Genomic DNA, 21,466 nt, shown 5'->3' with positions numbered 1-21,466 from the left:
CCCTCGGGACAGGACGGGGTCCTGCCACGTCTGGCCTGCAACAGGCCTGAGGGCTGCTGGCCAGACAGATTCTGAACTGATTCCCAGAATTCCTGCAGCGACACTTTTCAGCCAGTCCTTCTGTTTGTCCCTCCACCCAGCTCCCCCAGCGGCCCCGCAGGATGCTTCACAGGCAGGACCTCGGGATCCTTCCCTTGTCACTGGCAATGGCCTGACAGGAGAGGAGGGCAGGGCTGGGCCGTTCCTTTGGTCACACACCCTGACCTGTGCCCAGCAGGGAGTAAGGCAGGACCAAGCAATCAGGCTGAGCTGCACCCAGGGAGGTGACAGTGGCCCGGGCTAGGGTGGCAGGGCGGGGGCACTGGAGGCGCTGCTTCTGGTGTCAGCTTAGAGGTCCACTGTGGGCTCCAGGCGCGTGGGACAGGCCCGCCCCAGCCCTGGAAGGCTTGTGGGTGTGGGGCCACCACCGGCTGGCCAGGTGCTCACAGCCTCCTCATCCCTGGGACCCCTGGGACTCGGGCAGAGGCCACTTTCCAGGCTTCCAAGGGAGGGGCCCAGGCCAGAGCTCCCCAGGCGCACGCGTACTGATGCGCAGGCCCGCAAGCCCAGCGTGGCCCGAGGGTGGCCACCGACCGCCAGTCCTGTCAAGCCAAGGAGCCACTTCAGACTCCAAACAGAGCCAGAGGGTGCTGGCAGACCCCTGAGGAGTGGCAGAGGACCCAGGGAGCACCCTGTCCAGCCCCAGGAGAGGCGGGCACTAGGGACAGGGATGCAGCCTGCACCTGGTGGGAGGGAGCCCACAACTTTGCAGGCCACTTGAAGATGTCAGAGTTCAAAATGCCACGTCCCAGGGGCTGGGGATGTGGCTCAAGCGGTAGCGCGCTCGCCTGGCATGCGTGCGGCCAGGGTTCGATCCTCAGCACCACATACCAACAAAGATGTTGTGTCCGCCGAAAACTAAAAAATAAATAAATAATTCTCTCTCTCTCTCTCTCTCTCTTAAAAAAAAAAAAAAAAGCCACGTCCCAGGGAGAAGCTGCTCCCAGGGCGTCACCCGAGAGCCCAGGCACACGCAGGGGCTCCGCCAGCAGCCAGGCAGATGCCGCCCTCCGTGCTCCACGGAAGGCCTAGCCCTGTATGCACTGTGGCCCTGGAAAACCACGGGGCAGAGTCCCCGAGCTGCTCTGTGGGACCCAGGGAGACACTTCCAGGGCAGAAGCAAAGTGAAGCCACAGCCCAGTGAGTAAAAAAGAAATTGTGGGGGAGAGGGGGAGCGGCCAGGCACAGGCTGGGGGCACAGGGCGACCACGGCTCTGCCCTCCCTGCCCTGGGCAGCTCTGCCCAGCTCCCTGGAGCCTCCAGGACAATACCAATGTGGCCTCCAGCTAAGGGGAGGGGCGAGTGCTTTATTAACTGGGGTTTTGTTTCCGGTACTGGGGATGGAACCCAAGGGCACTTTACCCTGGAGCCACATCCCCAGCCCTTTTTATTTTATTTTTGGGGTACCAGGGATAGAACTCGGGCACTCATTCACTGAGCCCTGTCCCCAGCCCTGTTTTGTATTTTATTAGAGACAGGATCTCACTGAGCTGCTTAGGGCCTTGCTAAATTGCTGAGGCTGGCTTTGAATTTGTGATCCTCCTGCCTCAGCCTCCCAAGCTGCTGGGATTGCAACTGCACCTGGCCTTTTAAAACATTTTTTTAGTTATTGATAGACCTTTATTTTTAATATTTATTTTTCAGTTTTAGGTGGACACAACATCTTTATTTTTATGTGGTGCTCCACGCATGGCAGGCAAGCGTGTTACCGTTTGAGCCACATCCCCAGCCACAATAGACCTTTATTTTTAAAAAATTTATTTATATGTGGGTGCTGAGAATCGAACCCAGGGCCTCACACACGCCAGGCAAGTGTGCTACTGCTGAGCCCCAGCCCCAGCCCCCTTTTTAGTTATTGTGACAGGGTCTCACTAAGCTGCCGAGGCCTTGAACTTGCCGTTCTCCCGTTCTCCCATCTCAGCCTCCAGGGTTCCTGGGATCTCAGGCCTGTGCCACCGGCCTGGCTCTCCTGGTTTCGTGTGATCCTGTTCTTCCCGGCTGTGTGGCTGCCACCTCGCTTCCTATGACAACTGGCAGACACCCCCTGCTTTCTGAGACCTCAGAACAGACTCTTGGCTTCTTGACACTTAGGGATCACAACGAATGGTTTCTCACCAACAGTGGGCGGGGCTGCCTCGCTAGGGACACGGGCTGATGGAGATCTTGTGTCCTTCCAGTGGGTGAGCTGTGCTCCCCTCCAGAGCCGGGCCACAGGCGCTCCTGCCTGGCCTTGGAACCCACAACCTGAGCCTGCGCAGCACTTCCAGGAGCACAGACCTGCTGGAGGTCAAAGGGCACCACATGGACCATCTACGGAGGACAAGGGGCAGCTGGAGGGCCTCAGTGTGGTCACTGTCCTACACAGGGTACAAAGCTGAATGACAACTAAGTGTTGGATATTCCACATAAAATTTGTCTTGTCTCCAGTTTCTGTGACTGTCCCTGGCCTGAGCAACACTGCACACTCTGCACAGGGCCTTGTCCCCCAGGGCCTCCCCAGGCTGCGTGCACAGCGGGGGGCCGCAGGAGGTCCTCAGGAGGAAGCAGAGCTCCTCTGGAGCTGGGCAGCCCAGAGCGCATGGTGGGCCCTCCCAGGCGGCCGGTGTCTGGGGGAGAAGGAAGCTGCCGGAAAGGCCCCTCTCCCAGGGACTTCCTGTGCTGAGTTAGGACACGAAACCCCAGTGCCAAGGCCTCGAGGTCCTTCCTGGCCGTGATGAGGCGGCAGAGCAGGGACAGGTCACGGGAAGGCTCCCCAGGGCCCCCTGAGGGGAAGGGCGAGACCTGAGGAGGGCAGACCAGACAGCAGACCGGACAGCTCCAGGGCCCGCCCCACCTCGGCTTCAGGGACCTACTGATGACTTGCTATTGCCAACCAGAGGCTGCTTATGTTCCGCCTCCTCTTTTTTGGGGGTGCTGGGGATGGAACCCACGTCTTGAGTATGCCAGGCAAGTGCTCTACCACTGGGCTCCGTCCCCATTTTATTTTTGAGGCAGGGTCTTGATGAGTTGCCCAGGCTGGCCTTGAGCTGGGGATCCTCCTGCCTCAGCCTCCCGAGTTGCTGGTATTAGAGGCTCGAGCACCGCACCCTGTACCTGTGAAGAACGTGCTGTTTAACTACTATCTTCTGGGCCAGGGGCTGGCAAAGGAGGAGCCAGGGGCCAAATCCAGCCCACTGCCTGTTTGAGTTCTTGAATGAAAAACAATTTTTATAGACAAGCATTTGCAATTGACTTGATTATTGAGAACATGAACTTTGAACTCAATCGAGATGTCTAGATCCCTAGAAGAAACTATGGTGTTAGTAGGGTAGTAACATTACAAAAATATTGTACTCTGTGGAAATTTGCTTTCTCATATATAATTAAGCACTTACGTAAGAATCCTGACTTTTGCCTGTTGGCCCAAAAATCCTAAGTATTTTTTCTACAAAGGACCAACGAGTCCCAAAGCGTCTGAAGCATTAATACCTGCCAAATTAATATGCCAGGAGGAAGAACAGCACAGCCTGTGAAATATTAATGCACACTTTTTATTATATTAAAATCAGGCAATGGTCTGACAAGAAAAAGGCTGCTTATGGAATACTGTTAGGTTAAACTTTACTTACAGGATGTTAAATCCTTAGAACTAAGATTTCCCCCAGAAATAGATTAATGGGAACATCCATTGCTTTTCAGACTTGATAGTTGCTGCTTCAAAAGGTGGTTTTACACAAAATAGTAAGGAAAAAAAAATAAACCCTTCAGAACACCATGAATTGCCTTTATTTGTTTGCATCAGGTCTCAGCACAGTGGTCCTGAACAGGAAAAGTGGGAGGTGCAGCAATGTGCCGGGAGGCCAGGCCCCGCCAATGCTGGGAGCTGCTGTGCACACCAGCTCCTCCTCAGTCCCTGCTGAGCACCTGGGAGGCAGCGGCACCAAAACCAGTATCTGCGCTGGGTCCAGGTTCCTCTAGTTCCAGTTGTCAGATTCCACACTGGGCCTGCGGGGATGGCAGGCGCACCCCACAGGAGCCCTGTTCACCCTTCTTCCCGTCTGAGAGCCACGTCATTACAGGAAAGGGAACAGTCCCGAGGGGCCCCGTGTGCTCACAGGCGTCTCCAGGAGGCCTCCTGCAGGTCTGAACAGAGGGACCCTGAGGGCCGGCAGGCTACGTCACCCTGGGGACTGCCCTGTCCACCTTACAAAGACCTGGGCCAAAGATGCATCGGCTGAGGGTGACAGCAGAGTGGCAGGACCCAGGACCCAAAGCTCATTTCCCAGGCTGGTGGAAAGTGGTCAAACGTGGTTCCAAATGTGGAGGAGGAGGTCAGAGATTTCCAACCTGACCTGATGGCTTCTGGCCAAGCCAGGGGGGAGGTGGAGAGTGCCGGGTGGTGAAGGTGGACAAGGGAGTGGAGGAGGAGGGAAAAAGCAGCACCCCTCGATCAAGGTGGGGGAGGGGGAGAGCCCTGAATTCTTCTCGCGAAGGCCAATTTCAAAGGGGGCGGAGGGTTACAATCTATGCTTCGGCCAAGGACAGGAGTGGAGGAGAGTGGGGCAGGACGATGGCTTGGAAGGGGCGTCATTTAAGACTTAAGAAAGTAACCAGGGTGCGGGCAAAGCACCCCACACCCAGCAGCAGTCCCCAGGGTGTGACCTGAAATCTTTGCTCTACTCTAGCAAGCCTCTGCTGGAGGGCTGTCCCAGGGCTGGCAGGGCAGGGGGGAGAAGGCAGAGCCCCCAGGCCGAGTCATCAGCAGCAAGGTGATTGTGTGACATGTCTTTTCACAGTTGAGTTAGATGTGCCCCACCGGTCAGGATGGGAATCAATTTAAATAGACTCTCTTGATCTCAGAAGTTCAACTACACGGACAGTGGTTACACTTGACAGGATGATTTGTTATAGCACAACTTATATATTTCAAATGGACAAAAAATTAGTATCATTTACAGTATCTTAAGATAAATTGCCTTCGAATGGGAGCTTCCTTTCCAGTACTTTGAGGTCTACAAGACGCATCTAGAAAATTTACTACGGTGGAGAATGAAGACTGCTTAAATCGAATGGGGGAGGGCTGGTGGCGTTGCTTTTGATTAATTGCTGTAACACTGTCCTTCCGGAGGCTGGGGGAGTTTCATATTTTCTTTAGACATCATTAAGCGCCGCAGCTCTTGCAGAACAACTTTGATGCTATATGAATTCTGCCACTTTGCTAGCACTGATATGGCTCTTGGGTCCACCTACAAAAGGCAAACAAAACCAAATTACTCTCAGGGTCTCCAACAGCCGCATGCCCGGGCTAAGCCACAGCACGAGCTGGGGAGAAGGCAATTCTTAAGCTGAACGTGCTGATCACAAAACCATACCTGACATGCAGGACACCCCCGTGCAGGGTCCCCTCCTCCAGCCACTGTTTTTCCTTTGTGTCCCAATTTGGGAGAAGCAAGGGTAACACTGGCCCTTGGCAGGACTCCACCCTGCCCAACTTGGCTGGATAAGAATGACCTGCTGTGGGCCAGCTGTGGCCATGCCTGGGCCCTGGATGCTATGCCCGGGCAGGAGATGACAAAGATGATGCCAGGCAGCAGGAACAGCAAAGGCATGGTGGCCTGCACCCGCACTGCAGTGGCCAGGGCCCCCCCAGAGCCAGGTCTCTCCACCCGGCACAGCGCTCCCCAGACGCCAGGTGGCCCAGACACATGAACGCTGCACCCAAAGCATGAGGCGCCTCTGACTCTTTCAAGTCCTCTGAGTCCACCAAGGACCCAGATTTGGCAGATCTTAACGTGGGCAAGAACCAGGACACGCCTTTGCCAGCACCACATACAGAAAAGGCTGACAGGCGGCGGCGGCAGGGGACCACGCGCCAGGCCCTGGCTTCCATCCCCAGCACAAAAAAAGTCTTGGAGCATTTTGGATTTCAGATTTATGGGTGCAAATCTAAAAATCAGTTAAAAAAGCAAGGTTATTAAAAGATAAAAATATCACATCCCAGGCTTAAGGCCCGGGAGGTGGCGCTGTGGGCAAGGCCTCTGGTCTCCCGCCTCGTCTCCTCAGGTGCGCGGGGACTCATCTCGAGTGCGCAGCAGTGCTGGCCAGGGTGAGTGTGACACGAGGGGCAGGTGGACAGGGCTGGGACACAGGCACTCGGACACAACCTCCAAAGGCCCCTGGTGTTAAGTACAAAGCAATTCTCAGCCCAGAGGGACAAATGGGGACAGAAAGCACAACTTACCACTCCATTAGAACTATTGACTCCATTCATATTAATTTTTGTTACAAATCTTACAAAGGGGGGTGCTTCTGGGTATTTAGGTCCACATTCTATTTTAAGGCTGTATATTCGGTTTTCATAAATTGTCTGGAAAGAAAGGGCACAGAGATGTCAGGCAGTTACAGACAAGGAGCTCAGACAGACAGAACTCACTGAAGACCACTTATCATTTACTCCTGATGAGGAACTCAAGTGCCATGGAAAGTCGGCAGCCACTCCTCCCTGAGTGGGAAGAGTGAAGAACATTGAGGGGGATCAAGGACGTTTCCAGTCAGTGTGGCCAAGCCCTACCGGGGGCCTGTGCTGCGCCTGTCCCTGGCACACCTGCCCTGCTCTTGGGGAATGGCATGTGAGGGGCACTCTTCCTTCCAGAAGCTGTGCTAACTGTCCCCTCACCCCAGGCCCATCAGCCAACGTACACCACCATGTGCAAAGCGTGACACTGGCCACGGCTCAAGGGAACTTCAGATGAAGCACAGGCTGGGCTCAGGCCGAGGCGCTCCCCTTCCGTCGCCGTGGGGCTGGGCTCTGCCTACGCAGGGTCTCCACTGGCCTGCGTCGTCCTCCCTCCGTATTTGTTCCCTTGGCAGGCAGTGACCCGAGGGACCACAGACACGCAGCGGGTGAGGCAGAGGAGGTCACAGGTCCTTTTAGAAATGCCAGCTACGTCTTTGCTGAGCAGCACAGGGAAGTCCAATGTCCACACCAGGGACCTTCCCCAGTGCCTACCGGCCACCAAGGGCATCAAGACTGCTGGCCTCGCCCACCACCCCCAAGACCCAGCTCAGGAGTCACCCAGCCCCTAACTCTCTGTCCTACTCTAAGCCACACTGGTGTCCTTGTCTGAAGACCATACTGAAGGTGTGCCTCCCACTGTGAGGGCAGCCAAGTGGCCCCTCTCAGCAGTCTCGCTGTGCAAACGCTGCTCTGGTGGACAGCGACACCCAGTGGTCCTCGGGGGAAAAGAACCACAGAGGCTCTTTCTCCCTGGATTGAACCCAGGGCATCCCGCGTGCCAGGCAAGCTCGCACCACCTAGCGCCCTAGCGCCCACCTGCGGCATGTTCCCCACACCTCCGAACACGTGGTGTAGACTGCTCCCGGCAAAACCGGAATGTATCTTAAGATCCGGAAGTCATTCATGTTACACCCATTAAAGCCAGCGGTGTCCCTGGGGATCCCAAACCAACAAAACCAAAGCTCTAATCTGGCTACCTACCCACTGCCCGCCTGATCCTCTCCCCTCCTAGGAAGTGCTGCCACCATCTACCCCACTCGGTTAGTGCAGGCAAGGAACTAACAGCTATGGGGCGCAGTGGTCACACCTGTTATCCCAGTGACTTAGGAGGCTGAGGTAGGAGGATTGCAAGTTTGAGGCCAGCCTGGGAACTTAGCAAGACCCTGTCTCAAAATAAAAAATAAGAAGGACTGAGGATGTGGCTCAGCGGTAAAGCAGCCCTGGGTTCAATCCTCAGCACCAAACAAAACTAAACAAAAACCCCCACAAAAACCCTAAGGGTCAGCCAAGTCCCTTTTCATCCGAAGGCCACCACTTCCCTCTCCAAGAAACCTCCTCCACCACCAGCCCCTCACTGGACCCACCCCAGCCTCTGCTCTTCTTGCCCCCTGCATCTGCTCCCACAGGGGACAGGCTCCGCTGGCTTAAGCCCGCCAACCACGCCAGGCTGCTCCACTGCGGCCCACTAGAGGCAGCACCAGCAAGACCATGGGAACCAGCGCCCACACCTGGCCCGTGGGAGGGGGCGCCGCGCTCTGCACTCTTCACGTGTTTCCTCAAAGGAAAAAAGTTCTCTCAGAAAACGTGACTAAGGCAGGCGCAGAAGAGGGCCCCACGGACATGGCCTCCCTTTCAGTTCTGGTGGGGATGGGACTCGGGGCCCTGCACACAGCAGGCAAGTGCCCACCCTGGAGCGGCAGCCCGGCCCCTAACAGTGCTGGCCACACCAACCTGGTCACCTGCCGGCACGTCCTGCGGCTCATTCCCGGGCTCACTTATCCACAGGCTAAAATGGGGAAGGCGCAGCTGCGGGGCGGGACACTGGTCTCCAGGCCACGAAGCAGAATTCTAAAATGCCCACACTCACCTAATTCACAGTGAAAGAGCTGATGGACTTCCGGCCACTGAGGCTCAAGTGGCCCTTTCACTGGAACACAGTGACCTGCCTCAGGCCCAGGGGGCGCGGACACCTGAAGGCCAGTCAGAAGCCCTCGCAAGCCCTCCTCCCCAGAGAGCGGGGCTCGCCTCCTCCTGTCCCCAGGGCTCCCCAGGCCTGTTGGAGGGGGGAGAGAGCGCCTGGGGAGAGTCCCCGAACACGCTTCTGGAAGGAACTTCACTCTCGACTCCGCATTTGCTTTATGGAACACGTGACCTGGACAATTATGCCAATTAAATGTACCTAAAGGGCTGGGGCTGGGGCTCAGAGGCAGAGCGCTCGCCTAGCATGCGTGAGGCCCTGGGTTCGATCCTCAGCACCACAGAAAACTAAAATGAAGGTATTATGTCCACTTAAAATTTAAAAAAATAAATGTTTTTTAAAAAATGTACCTAAAAGATTATGTGATCATGAAACGCTGTCCATTTTGATGACATAGATCAAATGTCAAACTGCAAAGACCACAAAGAAGGGAGGGGGGTGCAGAGCTGCGAGCCCCTCCTTGCCGTGTCCTGTGGGTGGCCGCCCACTGCACATTAGAACGCCAGGCAACTGGAGTCCACCTGCAAAGACCAACCGCATGCTGTGACATGTCACACACATGCAGACAGAGGCCAGGACGCAGCACATCGTGCACCACCTACAACAGTGACCGCACCTTCCTCCAAACTGGGGTCCATTTGTGCAGTCTGTTTCTTTCTTTTTTTTAATTGGTGCAGTAGGTAACTGCATAATTTGGCAACCTCACTTCCTAGTCGTCCCCTCCTCCTTCCCCCTACACAGTCCACTCTACCCATCACACCACTGCCCAGAGCCTAGGAATCATAAGCTTTTCCTGGGCCTAAGACACACCTACATGAGTCACCCAGTCGGACCTCTGAAAACACCAGGCAGATCCCAAAAGTACGTGACCAGTGTTCCTCCAGTCAGGGACATCAGAACACCCGGGAAACTGCCGGAGCCCTAGGAGCTCGGGCTGTCATGACCCAGTACCATGGAGGACGAGGGACAGAGGTGGAGACCAGGAACGGAAAGTGCAGCTTCGCTGGATGACCACTGTCGACGCTGGCTCACTGGCTGTGAGGGGCTGCGCCATGCTGGCCAGCACTACAGGCAAAACTTTCTGCACCACCTTTACTACTCTTCTGGAACCTAAAAGCATGTGAAACAAAACTTATTTTAAAATGTAAGCAGGCGCCTGGCACCTGCGGGTCATTCTAGCTACTTAGGAGACGGAGGGAGAAGAACTGCAAGTTCCAGCCGGCTGGGCCACTTAATGAGACTCTGTCTCAAAATCAAATGTAAAAAGGACTGGGAGTGTACCTTCGCAGCAGATGCTGTGGGCCTAGCATGCAGATAGGCCTGGGTTCAATCCCTAGAGCTGCAACAAAGGAGAGAAACAACAAAGTGTGCGACATAGGAAACATAAGAGGGTACAGCAAAAATAAAACCCAAACATACAAAAAGGTCAACATTAGGTCAGCCAGCCACCTGCTGCCTCGATTCTAAATCTATATAGTTACATACAAATTACGTTTGTATGCCTGTTGGGGAGCCAAGCCAGGGTCTTATGCATGCTAAGCACACACTCCACCACGGAGCTACACCCCAGCCCTACAGATCACATTTAATGACACATGCTGTGTTAGAATGGAGGGTGGATCCTCAGAGGGACATTCTGCAGAGCCTGTGAAGACTTGCTGGGCACAGTGGCGCACACAATCTATAATCCCAGCTACACGGGAGGCTGAGGCGGGAGGATAGAAAGTTCAAGGACAGCCTTGGCAACTTAGTGAGACCCTGTCTCAAAAAAAAAAAAAAAAAAAAAAAAACCCTTCATGGTAGGATACCCGTGGGTTCCATCCCCAGTGTCTAAATAAATAAGTAGACAGGATCTGAGTGGCTCAGGATGTAGACAGTAGGTAAGTGCACAGAAAGGGGCAGCAGAAATTTGCAACACTGCTGGTCAGTTACACTGGGGACAAGTGGTGGGGACAATATGGTGGTTAGGTACAAGACAGCACAATAGGTATCGAAAATAGAACTGAAGCCTGGGGCCTGGGGAGAGGTCCCGACAGCCGGACTCGGCCTCCCCAGGAGCTGTGCCTGGTTGCTGCCTGGGGTGGGAGGGCAAGGGATGCCGTGGGCTGGACCACTGCTGACACCAGCAGGAAGGGCTGTCACTGAGGGCACAGAGGAAGGGGAGACAGGACACAGCAAGTCCCCTCGACCTCTTCCTGTCTTTCAGGCTCTCCCGTGTTGCTGCCTGGCAGAACCTTATGGGGAGGGGGAGGAGGGGGAGGAGGGGGAGGAGGGGGAGGGGGAGGAGGGGGAGAGTCCGCAGCGCCAGGCAGGCTCCAGAGCAGGGAGGGAGGCGGGCAGGCACCAGTGTCCCCTGTACACACTCCCTCGGCCCCCCTAGGTGGCATCCTTCTGGGGCCACAGGCCCCCTGCAGCAGTGCTGCTCACTTCTATACTTCAGTCCTGGTGCCCCCCAAATGCCCTGCAGCCCAAGAGTAAACCCCCAGTCGTACGCAGGGGCCTGACGTGAAGTGGAGGAGGGCTGCTCCTGTCAGCGCCACCCCCAGCTCCTGTGGGCAGCCCTCAAGGGCCAGGGTCTTCCTGCCCTACGCCCTCCTCTGCCCAGCGGGAGGTCCCGCTTTCCCACTGTGCCCTTCCAGGCCACAGGAGCTGAGCAGCTCCCTACACTGACCGTCCTCGGGGGAAACAGCAGCCCAGGAGTAAGAGCAGGATCTGCAAGGCTCCTTCTTGCTCCCCGAGCATCGTCCCAAGACCAAGATGTGCAAACGACCCGGGTGTCCACTAAAGGCTGAAGCGACAAGGGGGGACAGAACACCCGAATCTGCCCACAAAGACTGAAGTCCTGCCACCTGCAATAACGTGGATGAATATGGGGGACAGTGAACTAGGCTCAATAAGTCAGACACTGACCAATACTGTGCCATCTCACTAGTATGTGGAATCTAAAGCCTGAATTCACAGAAGCAGACGGTAGCATGGTGGTAGCTGCTGGGAGCTGGTATGTGGGGGAAAGGGTCGAAGGGACCAACTTTCAGTTATGCACAAATCCTGGGGATCTGACGTACAGCCCGTGTTTTTTACTTGACATTTGCTAAGAAAGGACGTCTTCTTTCCCTTTGCAGTGCTGTGGGCTGAACCCAGGGCCTCATGCATGGCAGGAAGCGCCCTGCCACTGCAATACACCCCAGCGCCTTTATAAAAAAAATTTATTTTGAGACAGGGTCTGGCCTAGGCTGGCCTCCATTTTGTGATCCTTCTGCCTCAGCCTCCCAAGCAGCTAGGATTACAGATGTGCACCACAACGCCTGGTGACAGCACATCTTAAAAGTCTTCACCACGAAAAAAGATAGGTACACACTGCATACACACAACTGTGGTGACGGATGTGCTGATTAATTTGAACGAGGTAATCATTATAAAATGTGTATGTACCAAACCACCAAGCTGTGCAACTGAATGTATACAACTTTTACTGTTCGATTATATTTCAAAGCTGGGGGGGAAAATCTGATATAATTTCTTGAGTGATGCAGAGAGTTAAGGAGAATGAAGTTAGCCTCCTGCACTATATGCTCAGAATCGCTGAGACTTTTTATAACACATTCAGGTGTCAGTCACATAACTGAAAGCTGCTTAAAAAGACAGGCCAATGTGCACTGATATGGAAGATGTCCACCATCTGCTAACTTCAAGAAAAAACCTGACTGCAAAATATCACGCATAGCTGGTCTTGTTTTTCTTCAAAAGAGCAGGTAGGTATGTGTGCCCCCTGCTGAGAGCTTCACCCTGTGGGGACTGACCAAACTGGGAAGGGCTTTCATTTTCCTCCTGTGCCCTGGGAGTCATGCTCTGTCCTTCTGGACATGGGCGCAGCACTGTGGGGTGAGCATGTGCACAGACACAGCTGGGCTCTCACCTGCATTCAGGAGGCCTGAGGGTGCTTCCTATTCAGGGCCATTTCTGCCCCCATGCCAGGGACATGGGGAATTTAATTTAGCATTTTCTGAAGATATTTATGGATGTCACAATCGGGACGGGGGTGTTAATGGCACCTAGTGAGTAGAGGTCAAGGATGCTGCTAAGCATCTTGCAGGGCACAGGACAACCCCACGACAACAACAAGAATGTCCAGTGCAGCGCCAGGCAGGCGGACTGCTGTGGACTAGCTACAAAGAAGACAGTCCACCCCAGTGCTGTGGGCGGCGTGTGTGCCAGAGCCTGCCAAGCTTCGCTCTGAGGTTCAGGGGAATTTTCCAAAAGAGGGAAAAAAAAAAAAAAAAAGTATGTGTGAGATGAGAGAGAGAGAGAGAGAGAGAGAGAGAGAGAGAGAGAGAGAGAGAGAGAGTGTGTGTGTGTGTGTGTGTGTGTGTGTGTGTGTGTGTGTGACTCACTTTCTCCCCCTGCTGGCCAAGCCGCCACTTCCTTCTGAAGAGGCCCACTCATGTCACCAGCTCCTTATGCGTTCTTTCAAAGACATTCTGAGCGCCCAGCACTGGCACACAGACCACCTCCTACCCCCCACCCAACTGCAGGCTACTCTATGTACGGCCTGGGGACTTTTTGTCACTTAAATGCCACAGAGAGACCATTATACCTCAGCTGTTGGAAGAAGGAGACATACATACTAAGTGGCATACAGTATGCTCTGTTAAGGATGCTGGGAGGCCACCTCTAGTGTCTTGGTTACTGGCCACTGCAGGAAGTGCTGGTACACTGCCTTTGAGCACTGCAAAGGAAAAGCTGGGGAATGAATTCCTAGCAGAATTACTGGATCTCATGGTTCATGCCTTTAAAAAAGTTTTATTAGGGTGCTAGGATTGAGCCAAGGCCTTGTGCATGACAGGCAGACACCTGCCACTGAACCACACCCCCAGCCTTGTCTTAAAAAAAAAAAAAAAAAAAAAATTATGGTGCTGGGGATCGAGCTCCGGGCACATGCTAACCGCATGCTCTACCTTTGGGCCACATCCTCAGCATCGTTCCCTCCATCCCCCTGCAGTGCTGGGGAATGAACCCAGGGATCCTCTTTACCACTAAGCTATGTTTCAGCCTCTTCTTTTCTTTTTTTTGATACTAGGGATTGAACCTAGGGCACTTTACCACTGAGCCCCTATCTCAGCCCTTTATTAATTTTATTTTGAGACAGGGTCTAAATTGCCCACATTGGCCTTGACTTGTGATCCTCTGCTTCAGCCTTCTTAGCAGCTGGGACAACAGGTATGTGCCCAGCCCCTGCATTCTATTATTTTTTTGGTGGTGTTTGGGATTGAACCCAGGGCCTTGTGCACACAAGGCAAGCACTCTACCTACTGAGCTATATCCCCAGCCCCTGCCTTTAAATTTTAATAGAAGACTTTCTCTTGGGTAAGACAACTAAAAAAAAAGAAAAAAAAGTTGAGTTACTCAAGTGTTCTATTTAGAATCTTTAATAATTATGTTACTACGCCAACTACAGACTAAATATCATAAAACTGACTGGTTACAGGCCACATCTAGAAGCAGAGAGTTCCTTTTATGACTTTTGTTTTTAACCTTGGAGAACCAAAGGTTGATCAAAATTACAGGGGTACAAAGACAGACAATAAGATAGAAGTATGGGCAAGGATGTGAGAAACGAAAACCCCACGCCTGCTAGGAGAGATGGAGAGCGGCACAGCAGTTCCGGCAAACTTCCTCAAAACGTGAGACACCACTGCCACCTGACCAGTCATTCTACCCCTAGGCTTATCCCCAGGAGAACTGAGCATCCATGTCCACACAGATGCTCCCACCATCATTACACAGCTCCAGGAACCAAGTCAAATGGCAATCAACTAATGAACAGATAAATAAAATATGGTGTATCCGTACAATAAAATATTCAGTCATAAAAGGAGCTAAGTACTGAGAGACACTGTAACAGGCCAATGGAGCCAGACCCAGAAGATGACACATGGTGTCCACCAATAGGCAATGTCCAGAAGAGGCAGATTCGTAGAACTCGAAAGTAGTTTAATGTCTGTCAAGGTTTCAATGTAGGGGGTAGTGAGTGACTGCTGATAAGTAGGGGGTTTCTTTTTGGGGTGATGAAAATAGTGACATTTGCACAACTAATGTGATAAAAACCATTGAATTATACACTTTAACAGGGTGAATTCTATAATATAGGAATTTATACCTCAATAAACCTTTTTACCAAATATATGGAAAGCATCTGGCATTCTATAGCTACTTACTAAAACTTATTCCCCTTTGGAAAGAGATAAATTGAAACTCAGGGTAACCCAAGCTGCTCTAGGTGGAATAGAATATTCCCAGTAGAACTTACCGACTGTCCCTAACCCTCATACTAGGATTTAACCTAGGGACACTCTACAACTGAGCCACACATACCCCCAGTCCTTTATATCGCTAATTTTGAGACATATTCTGCTAAGTTGCTGAGCCTGGCCTTGAATTGTGATCCTCTTGCTTCAGCCTCCTGAGTTGCTGGGACTAAAGGCATGTGCTACCTCGCCTGGCTTGTTTTTTTTCCTGTTTGTTAAGTATGTTAATTCAGTGGTATTCAGTGGACTCACAGTGTTGTGCACGAGGATTTTCTTATTTCTGGGAACTATAAATGAGGGAACTGGTTGAACAAATCCACTGAACAACTATCCCATTCTGAGTCGTTTCCAGGTCCTCTGGGAATAAGGACAAGGAAGAAGGGTCTCATCCTCAACAATCCTAAACCTTTCTTAAGAGAAGAAATGCAGAGAAGAAGCCAAAAGCGTATAGTGAACTTTCAGAGACAGCAAAGAAAATCATCTCAATGGAAAACAAGACTTCTTCATAGGAAAAAGAGGATAAAGAAACGAATAAGCACATTATCAAATGTACACACCCCACAAAACTCAGGGTCACAAAAATGACTCAAAAAGCAACATGAAGTGGCTTTTTAGGTGCTGAGCACCACGAGTGCCAACGGTCAGGATGAAAGTCAGTGCGCCCCAACAGTGAGCTGGGCTCTTGCCTGCTCGGGCTGGGCCTCGTCCCGCATCCTTCCCCGCCACAGTGCAAACTCAGAGCCTGTGGGCAGTTAAGAGGAGGCGTGGATGGCGTCATCCTTAAGCACATTCAGCAAAATCTCCCACGGCCTGTCTGAAACGAGTGTCATGTTAACAGGAATCTGGTTCTTGACTTCTACGTCAAGTCACTATAGTAGTGAGCACTCTGGGTGATTCTATAATGGTAACAAATGAACTCTCAAAACATAAACACGGGGAACAATGTGGCAGGTGGTCACTGAGGAGCACAAGCTCCAGTCACACAGACGTGGCCGAGCAGCTATGTGACTTTGGGCAAGTGACTTCAATCCCCTGGTCTGTCTCCTCAACTGCGAGATGCAGTGCGATCACACACAGGAGAGCCACCTGGCAACTCCCATCACAGAGCTGAAAGGTCATCTTCCCCACCCTCTTGACTTGGCCCTATCAATGCCTGGAACAGAGCACAGCTGATGGACAGAAGCCAGACCTCTGCTGAATGGCCCCTCGGACTAGGACCCAGGTACAGCAGACCTGGGAAACCAGGATGTGAAACCACAGCTGTGTAGGCTTTCCCGAATTCCTCTGGGGCCGGCCTCGGGGCTGCTGGCTAGACCTGGGGCTGCTGGCTAGACCTGGGGCTGCTGGCTAGACCTGGGGCTGCTGGCTAGACCTGGAGTCGGGTTCTTTGATAGCTTGCTCTGAAGGACAGCCAAGGGTTCAAAGATCTCAACTCACTGACTACGTGACATGTAAATTCACACTGAGTCTCCACGGGTTTTTGCTTACCATTTAGAGGGATTAAACAGCATCAGAGGAGGTTCACATATATAAACTGAAACTGGTCAAAAAAGAATAGCCACATTTCAGAAAATATACCATGGGTGAGCTTTTTTTCCGCGATAAGGCTAGTGTGTTTTTAAAAGGAGGCACAGTGAATTTAAGACATTGACATTTATAGCCGTAGCTCGACGCTTACTCTTGGAGGCCCAATTATCATCCCTGTCCATCTCGTAAGTGTCATGTCTTCGTCATCTTCTAGACCCCAGCTAACTGTGCCATCTCCTACTCCTTTCTGGCCTTCTTCGAGTTCTTCCAACAGTCGGAAATTGCGAGGGACTTTTACTCCTAAAATAAATGGAAAGAAATTCAAGATACTAGCAACTACAGGGGACTGCGAGCCCAGAGCCGGCTCTTGTTACACTACCTGGCCATGGGGATGCCAACATGCAAACAGCTCCTGACGGCTGTCCCGCCTTAGACGAGCCACTTACAACAACTAGCACGACCAGAGGGAAGGAGCTCGTGTTCTGTGACAGGTGACATGATCGGGGCTGGATAACCAAACTTAGACACCCCAACCCCAGCCATCTGACACGCTTCATCAATTTTTACATGTCCAAGTGTTGATCCGTGGGTCACGAGAGTGCGATGAAAACCACCCACACCAAGTGCCCACCAAAGCTTCCTGTCGGAGACGGGCTACGTCTTTGGTTTTGCTCTCATGCCATCTCTCTTCTGTTCCCTTTTTTTGGTACTGGGGACTGAACCCAGGGTGCTTTATCACTGAGCGACCCCCAGCCTCTCCACTTTTGCTTGGTGGTAGTGTTTCTTCACTAAGTTGCCCAGGTTGGTCTTGAACTCAGCCTTGAGTCACTGGGTCCCAGTGTGTGGCACTAGGCCTGGACTGAACACCTACTCCTGAGGCAAAGGGTATGCTCACCTGTGGGAATGACTCTCAAGTGACATTAGGAGGAAAAGCAGCCATGGACAGATCAAATAAAAATGGTGTTTACTTGATCAACCAAGAGCCAGCGAAGGTGCCATGGCAGCCGCTTCTCTAATTTACCTGTTTTCCAAAAACCCCAAGTCTCGGCTAGGAGCTCAGGAGAGCAACACTCCGGCATCAGGCCACAGGACCTAAGTCCACACAGGCCTGAGCCATGCTTAGGTGTCCTCCAGAAAAGACCCTGGGCCCCGGGCCTTCAGGGTGGGCGTGGGGGGGGGACGCCAACCTTCTTCCTGGCTTGGGCATGGAGCCTCTCTACTAGGGCTCCCCCAACCTCTCCTGCTGGCCTCCACCCTCCCCCATCTTCTCTGGCATTTGCAATATTTTTTTTGGGGGGGGGTGAAGTTCAGAATCCAGACAAATTACAAGCTGCCTATGCCTTGAATGCTGGTTCTCCATCTGGTCAGACTCTCAGTAGGACTTACCACGTAACTGTGAAGAGAGGCCCAGAGGAGGGACCCAAGACTATGAGAGGTTCCCCAGTATACACCAGTCTTTCCCTAAGAGTGGGACACAGGCCAGTATTAATCCAACCAGAGTACGTATCTGACCCCCGTGTGTGTCAGACGCTCCTCCAGGCCCTGGGCAACAGGCAGTGACAGAACAGCGCTGCCTGCTCTCGTGAGGCCCACGGCTGCCCAGACGAACGGGAGCCAAGGGTACGGGAGAGCATGGTGTTCTGCAGCAAGTGACGGAGGGCAGGGCTAAGCTTTAAATTACTGTCACCAGTGGCATGACTGAAGGAGGCGAGGGACTGACTGTGACCTAAGGATGCTGAGGGTGGGCCTCGAGGCAGAAGGAAGAGCAAGCAAAGAGGGAGGCGTGGGCAGAAGAGCAGGGAGGGAGGCAGACGAGAGCAGGAGAGGACGGACGGGCCGGACCCGAGTGAAGACCGCAGGCAGGAAGCTCCTGCGACTGCCCGGTAGAGGCCTCAGCCACCTGTTGAGGTGACAGCTGTGATGGAGCCTGGGTGCAGAGGTCTGAGCTGACACTCGGCTGTCTGGGGCGGTGAAGTGTGAGGCGCAGCAACTACAGCTCCCAGGGTTAGTCTGAGCAACTGGAAGGACAGAGCCGCAGCGGCACATTGGATGACACTAGGTGTGACCAAAGCTTCATTTACAGTAATGCGTTTTTCTTGTTTTGTTTTGGATACTGGGGATTGAGCCCAAGGGCGCTTAACCATGGAGCCACATCCCCAGACAATTTTTAAAATATTCTATTTGGAGACAGGGTCTCACTAAGGTGCTTAGAGCCTCACTAAGTTGCTGAGGCTGGCTTTGAGCTTTCTATCCTCCTGCCTCAGCCTCCCGCGACACCGGGATTACAGGCGTGCACCCGCTCAGTAATACATTTTTAAGAATAACTTATTCAGAGGCTGGGGGTGTAGCCGAGGTACAGCTCTGGTCTAGTGTTGTGAGACTGTGAGATCCTGGGTTCCATCCCCGTTACTGGGGTGGTTGGTGGGGGACAAATAATAGTATCTTAACCTCCCATTTACAACAATGGTAAATTATTCCTTTTGTTTGTTTTTTGGTACAAAGATTGAATCCGGGGGTGTTTAACAATTGAGCCATACCCCAGCCTTTTTTTCTATTTTTATTGTGAGGCAGGGTCTTGCTAAATTGCTGAGGCTGGCCTTGAACTTGTGATCCTCCTGCTACAGCCTCCCAAGCCACTGGGATTACAGGTATACGGCGTTGCATTTGGCTAAATTATTGCTTTTAAAATAAATATAAGTAGTCAGCTGACTGAAAAAAAATTATGGACTATCACATATAGTACTCGAAGGGAAACAGCAAAAACCATCCTTGAACCGCTGCTAGAAGAACACTGGCATTTTCCATTCATCTGCAGTACGGCTGAGTGGATTATTCAGCTATGTGGAACTAAGTCCCCTCTCAAAGACATAAAATTGAAACATTTGTGACATTATAGGCACAAAGCTAGACAATATTATTAATTTTACTCAACAAAGTTAAATAATCCTAATTTAGCTAAGAAAAAAAAATCAGCGTGCATTTCTACTATTACTACTGCTAACTTATAAGCCTACCCCAATAAACATGACAGCCAAGAGAACACTGGAGCAATTGCTAGGAAGGCTACTGAGTATCTGAGGTTCTTCTATACGGACAGTGCTGTGGAGGCCTGGGGTCCAGCTAATTGCAGGGTGCCTGCCTAGCGTGTGAGAGGCCCTGGGTTCTATCCCCACACGACCTCTCCCCACATCCACTAAATAGTATATAAAAAAAAAAGTGATCATATGAAAACGAGGCTCTTGCGGAGGACCCCACCCTATCTAGGACCCAGAAAAAAGCACCAGGGATAAGTATAGACAGAGGGAAGATCATGTGAGGACTCCACAAGAAGGTAGCCATCTGCAAGCCAAAGGGAGAGGCCTCGGAGAAAGCAGCCTGCTCACAACTGGATCTTGGACTTCCAGCCTAGAGCCAGGAGAAGTAAATTCGTTGTTTAAGCCACCCAACAGGTGGCATTTTGTTATGGAAGACCTAGCAAACCAACACAGAAGGTAAGAGACATCTCAAGACGCTTAAGAACACTGAAGGACACAGACTAAGATGTTACAGTGGTTGTGTGTGCAAGGATTATGGGTGATTTTCCTCCTAAACCAGAATTTCCTGATTTCTTTTTTTTTTTTTTTTTTGTAGTTCTAGATGGACACCCTACCTTTACTTTGTTTATTTTGTATGTGGTGCCAGGGATCAAACCCAGTGCCTCACGCGTGCTAGGCAAGTGCTCTACCACTGAGCCACAGCCCTGGCCCCTGATTTCTTTTTCTTCTTTTTTTGGGGACAGGGTCTTGCTATGTTGCCCAGGTTGGCCTTGAACTCTTGGGCTTACGAAATCGCCTGACTCACAGGCAGGCACCTAGCTGGAACTACTGGCAGACACCAGGTTCTGATTTCTTCTACTATAACAAAGCAAAATGAAAAAAAAAAAAAAAAAAAGGAATTAAGCCACCTGTGCTGTGCTTCAGACAAGGTCCCGACCTTGGGGCCTTTGCAGTTGTCTTCTCTCCTAGAAGACTCTTCCTTCTAGATAACCGTAAGCCATGTCCCCTTCAGTGACGTGACCCCTGACCTCAATAATAGGTTCCTTTCTGTGTCAGGTATTTAAAAGCCAGGAAGGACTGTTTCTAGTAGTGCTATTCATCTTGTAGACCTCAGCAGAGAACATCCTATGTATGGCTCAAGTGATACCTTCTCCTCTAACAAGCAGACCTCACTGAGAAGTTCTAACATCTGAGTATCACAAGATCACTGCTATTAGTTTCAAAATAGATGATGAATTCAAGTTCACATTTTTTCAGATGTTTAATTTGAATTTGTGAAGTAGGACAAATATTATTTTGGTAATTAATACTATACTTTCAATACACATTTCTATTGAATTAAATATACAATTACTTAAAAAAATAGACAATATTATTAATTTTGTGCAAAACCCCCATATACAATTGAGCCGAAGAAATTTGGAGGTCAGCTGGTGTGGTGATGCACGCCTGTAATCCCAGCAGCTCAGGAGGCTGAGGTAGGAGGATCAAGTTCAAAGCCAGCCTCAGCAACTTAGCGAGACCCTGTCTCTAAATAAAATATTAAAAGGTCTAGGGTTAGGACCCTGGGTTTGATCCCCAGTACCAAAAGAAAAATAGGAAAGAAATATGGAGGTCAGTTCAATGTATTTTAAGTCAGCACTTGGTAAAGTAACTAAGAATCACGGAGGCCAAAGTAAGCTTTCTGTTTTCACTGCAATCCTGGAATCATGGAACAATTCAAACCAGACGACTTTCAAGGTGCTGGGGATCAAGCTAGGCAAGTGCTCTACATGCAATTTTCAAGTTGCAAAAGAGGCATCATAAACAGCTTAATAAAGGAAAAATAAAGGAAAAACTTTGTATTGGTCAGTATCTATCAGGCAATGTAGAGATATTTCAAGGAGGAGTTGAAATAGACACATAAATATCAGAATAACTACACTATATACTAAGTAATGATGATACACATTTATTCAACTTGAATAGTGCTCTCAAACTTGTCTCCAGACCCCTTCACATCCTTAAAATCTAACAAGGACTTTTC

The 21,466-nt window shown here is 51.4% G+C and overlaps 1 protein-coding gene across 6 annotated transcripts in view; it reads right to left on the bottom strand.

Moving 5' to 3' along the window:
• Window positions 1-3,613: 3,613 nt before the first annotated feature.
• Ube2v1 (ubiquitin conjugating enzyme E2 V1) overlaps window positions 3,614-21,466 on the bottom strand; it is a 30,172-nt gene continuing 12,319 nt past the window's right edge. For 3 of the 6 annotated variants that reach the window (XM_026390974.2, XM_026390975.2, XM_026390976.2), the window contains 3 exons: window positions 16,557-16,705; window positions 6,320-6,445; window positions 3,614-5,324 (listed from right to left, as the gene is read on the bottom strand). In XM_026390974.2, coding sequence (XP_026246759.1) covers window positions 5,178-5,324; window positions 6,320-6,445; window positions 16,557-16,705 — 422 coding nt within the window. In that variant the 3' untranslated portion in view covers window positions 3,614-5,177. Of the gene's footprint in view, window positions 5,325-6,319; window positions 6,446-9,524; window positions 9,545-16,366; window positions 16,419-16,556; window positions 16,706-21,466 lie in introns of those variants that run through there. The other 3 variants (XM_077799988.1, XM_077799989.1, XM_077799987.1) reach the window with 3 other exon arrangements.

The sequence above is a fragment of the Urocitellus parryii genome, chromosome 6 (genome assembly GCF_045843805.1).
Source record: "Urocitellus parryii isolate mUroPar1 chromosome 6, mUroPar1.hap1, whole genome shotgun sequence".
Classification (NCBI taxonomy): domain Eukaryota; kingdom Metazoa; phylum Chordata; class Mammalia; order Rodentia; family Sciuridae; genus Urocitellus; species Urocitellus parryii.
The sequence above is the reverse complement of the archived record's forward strand: the minus strand, read 5'-3'. Positions and strand labels throughout refer to the sequence as shown.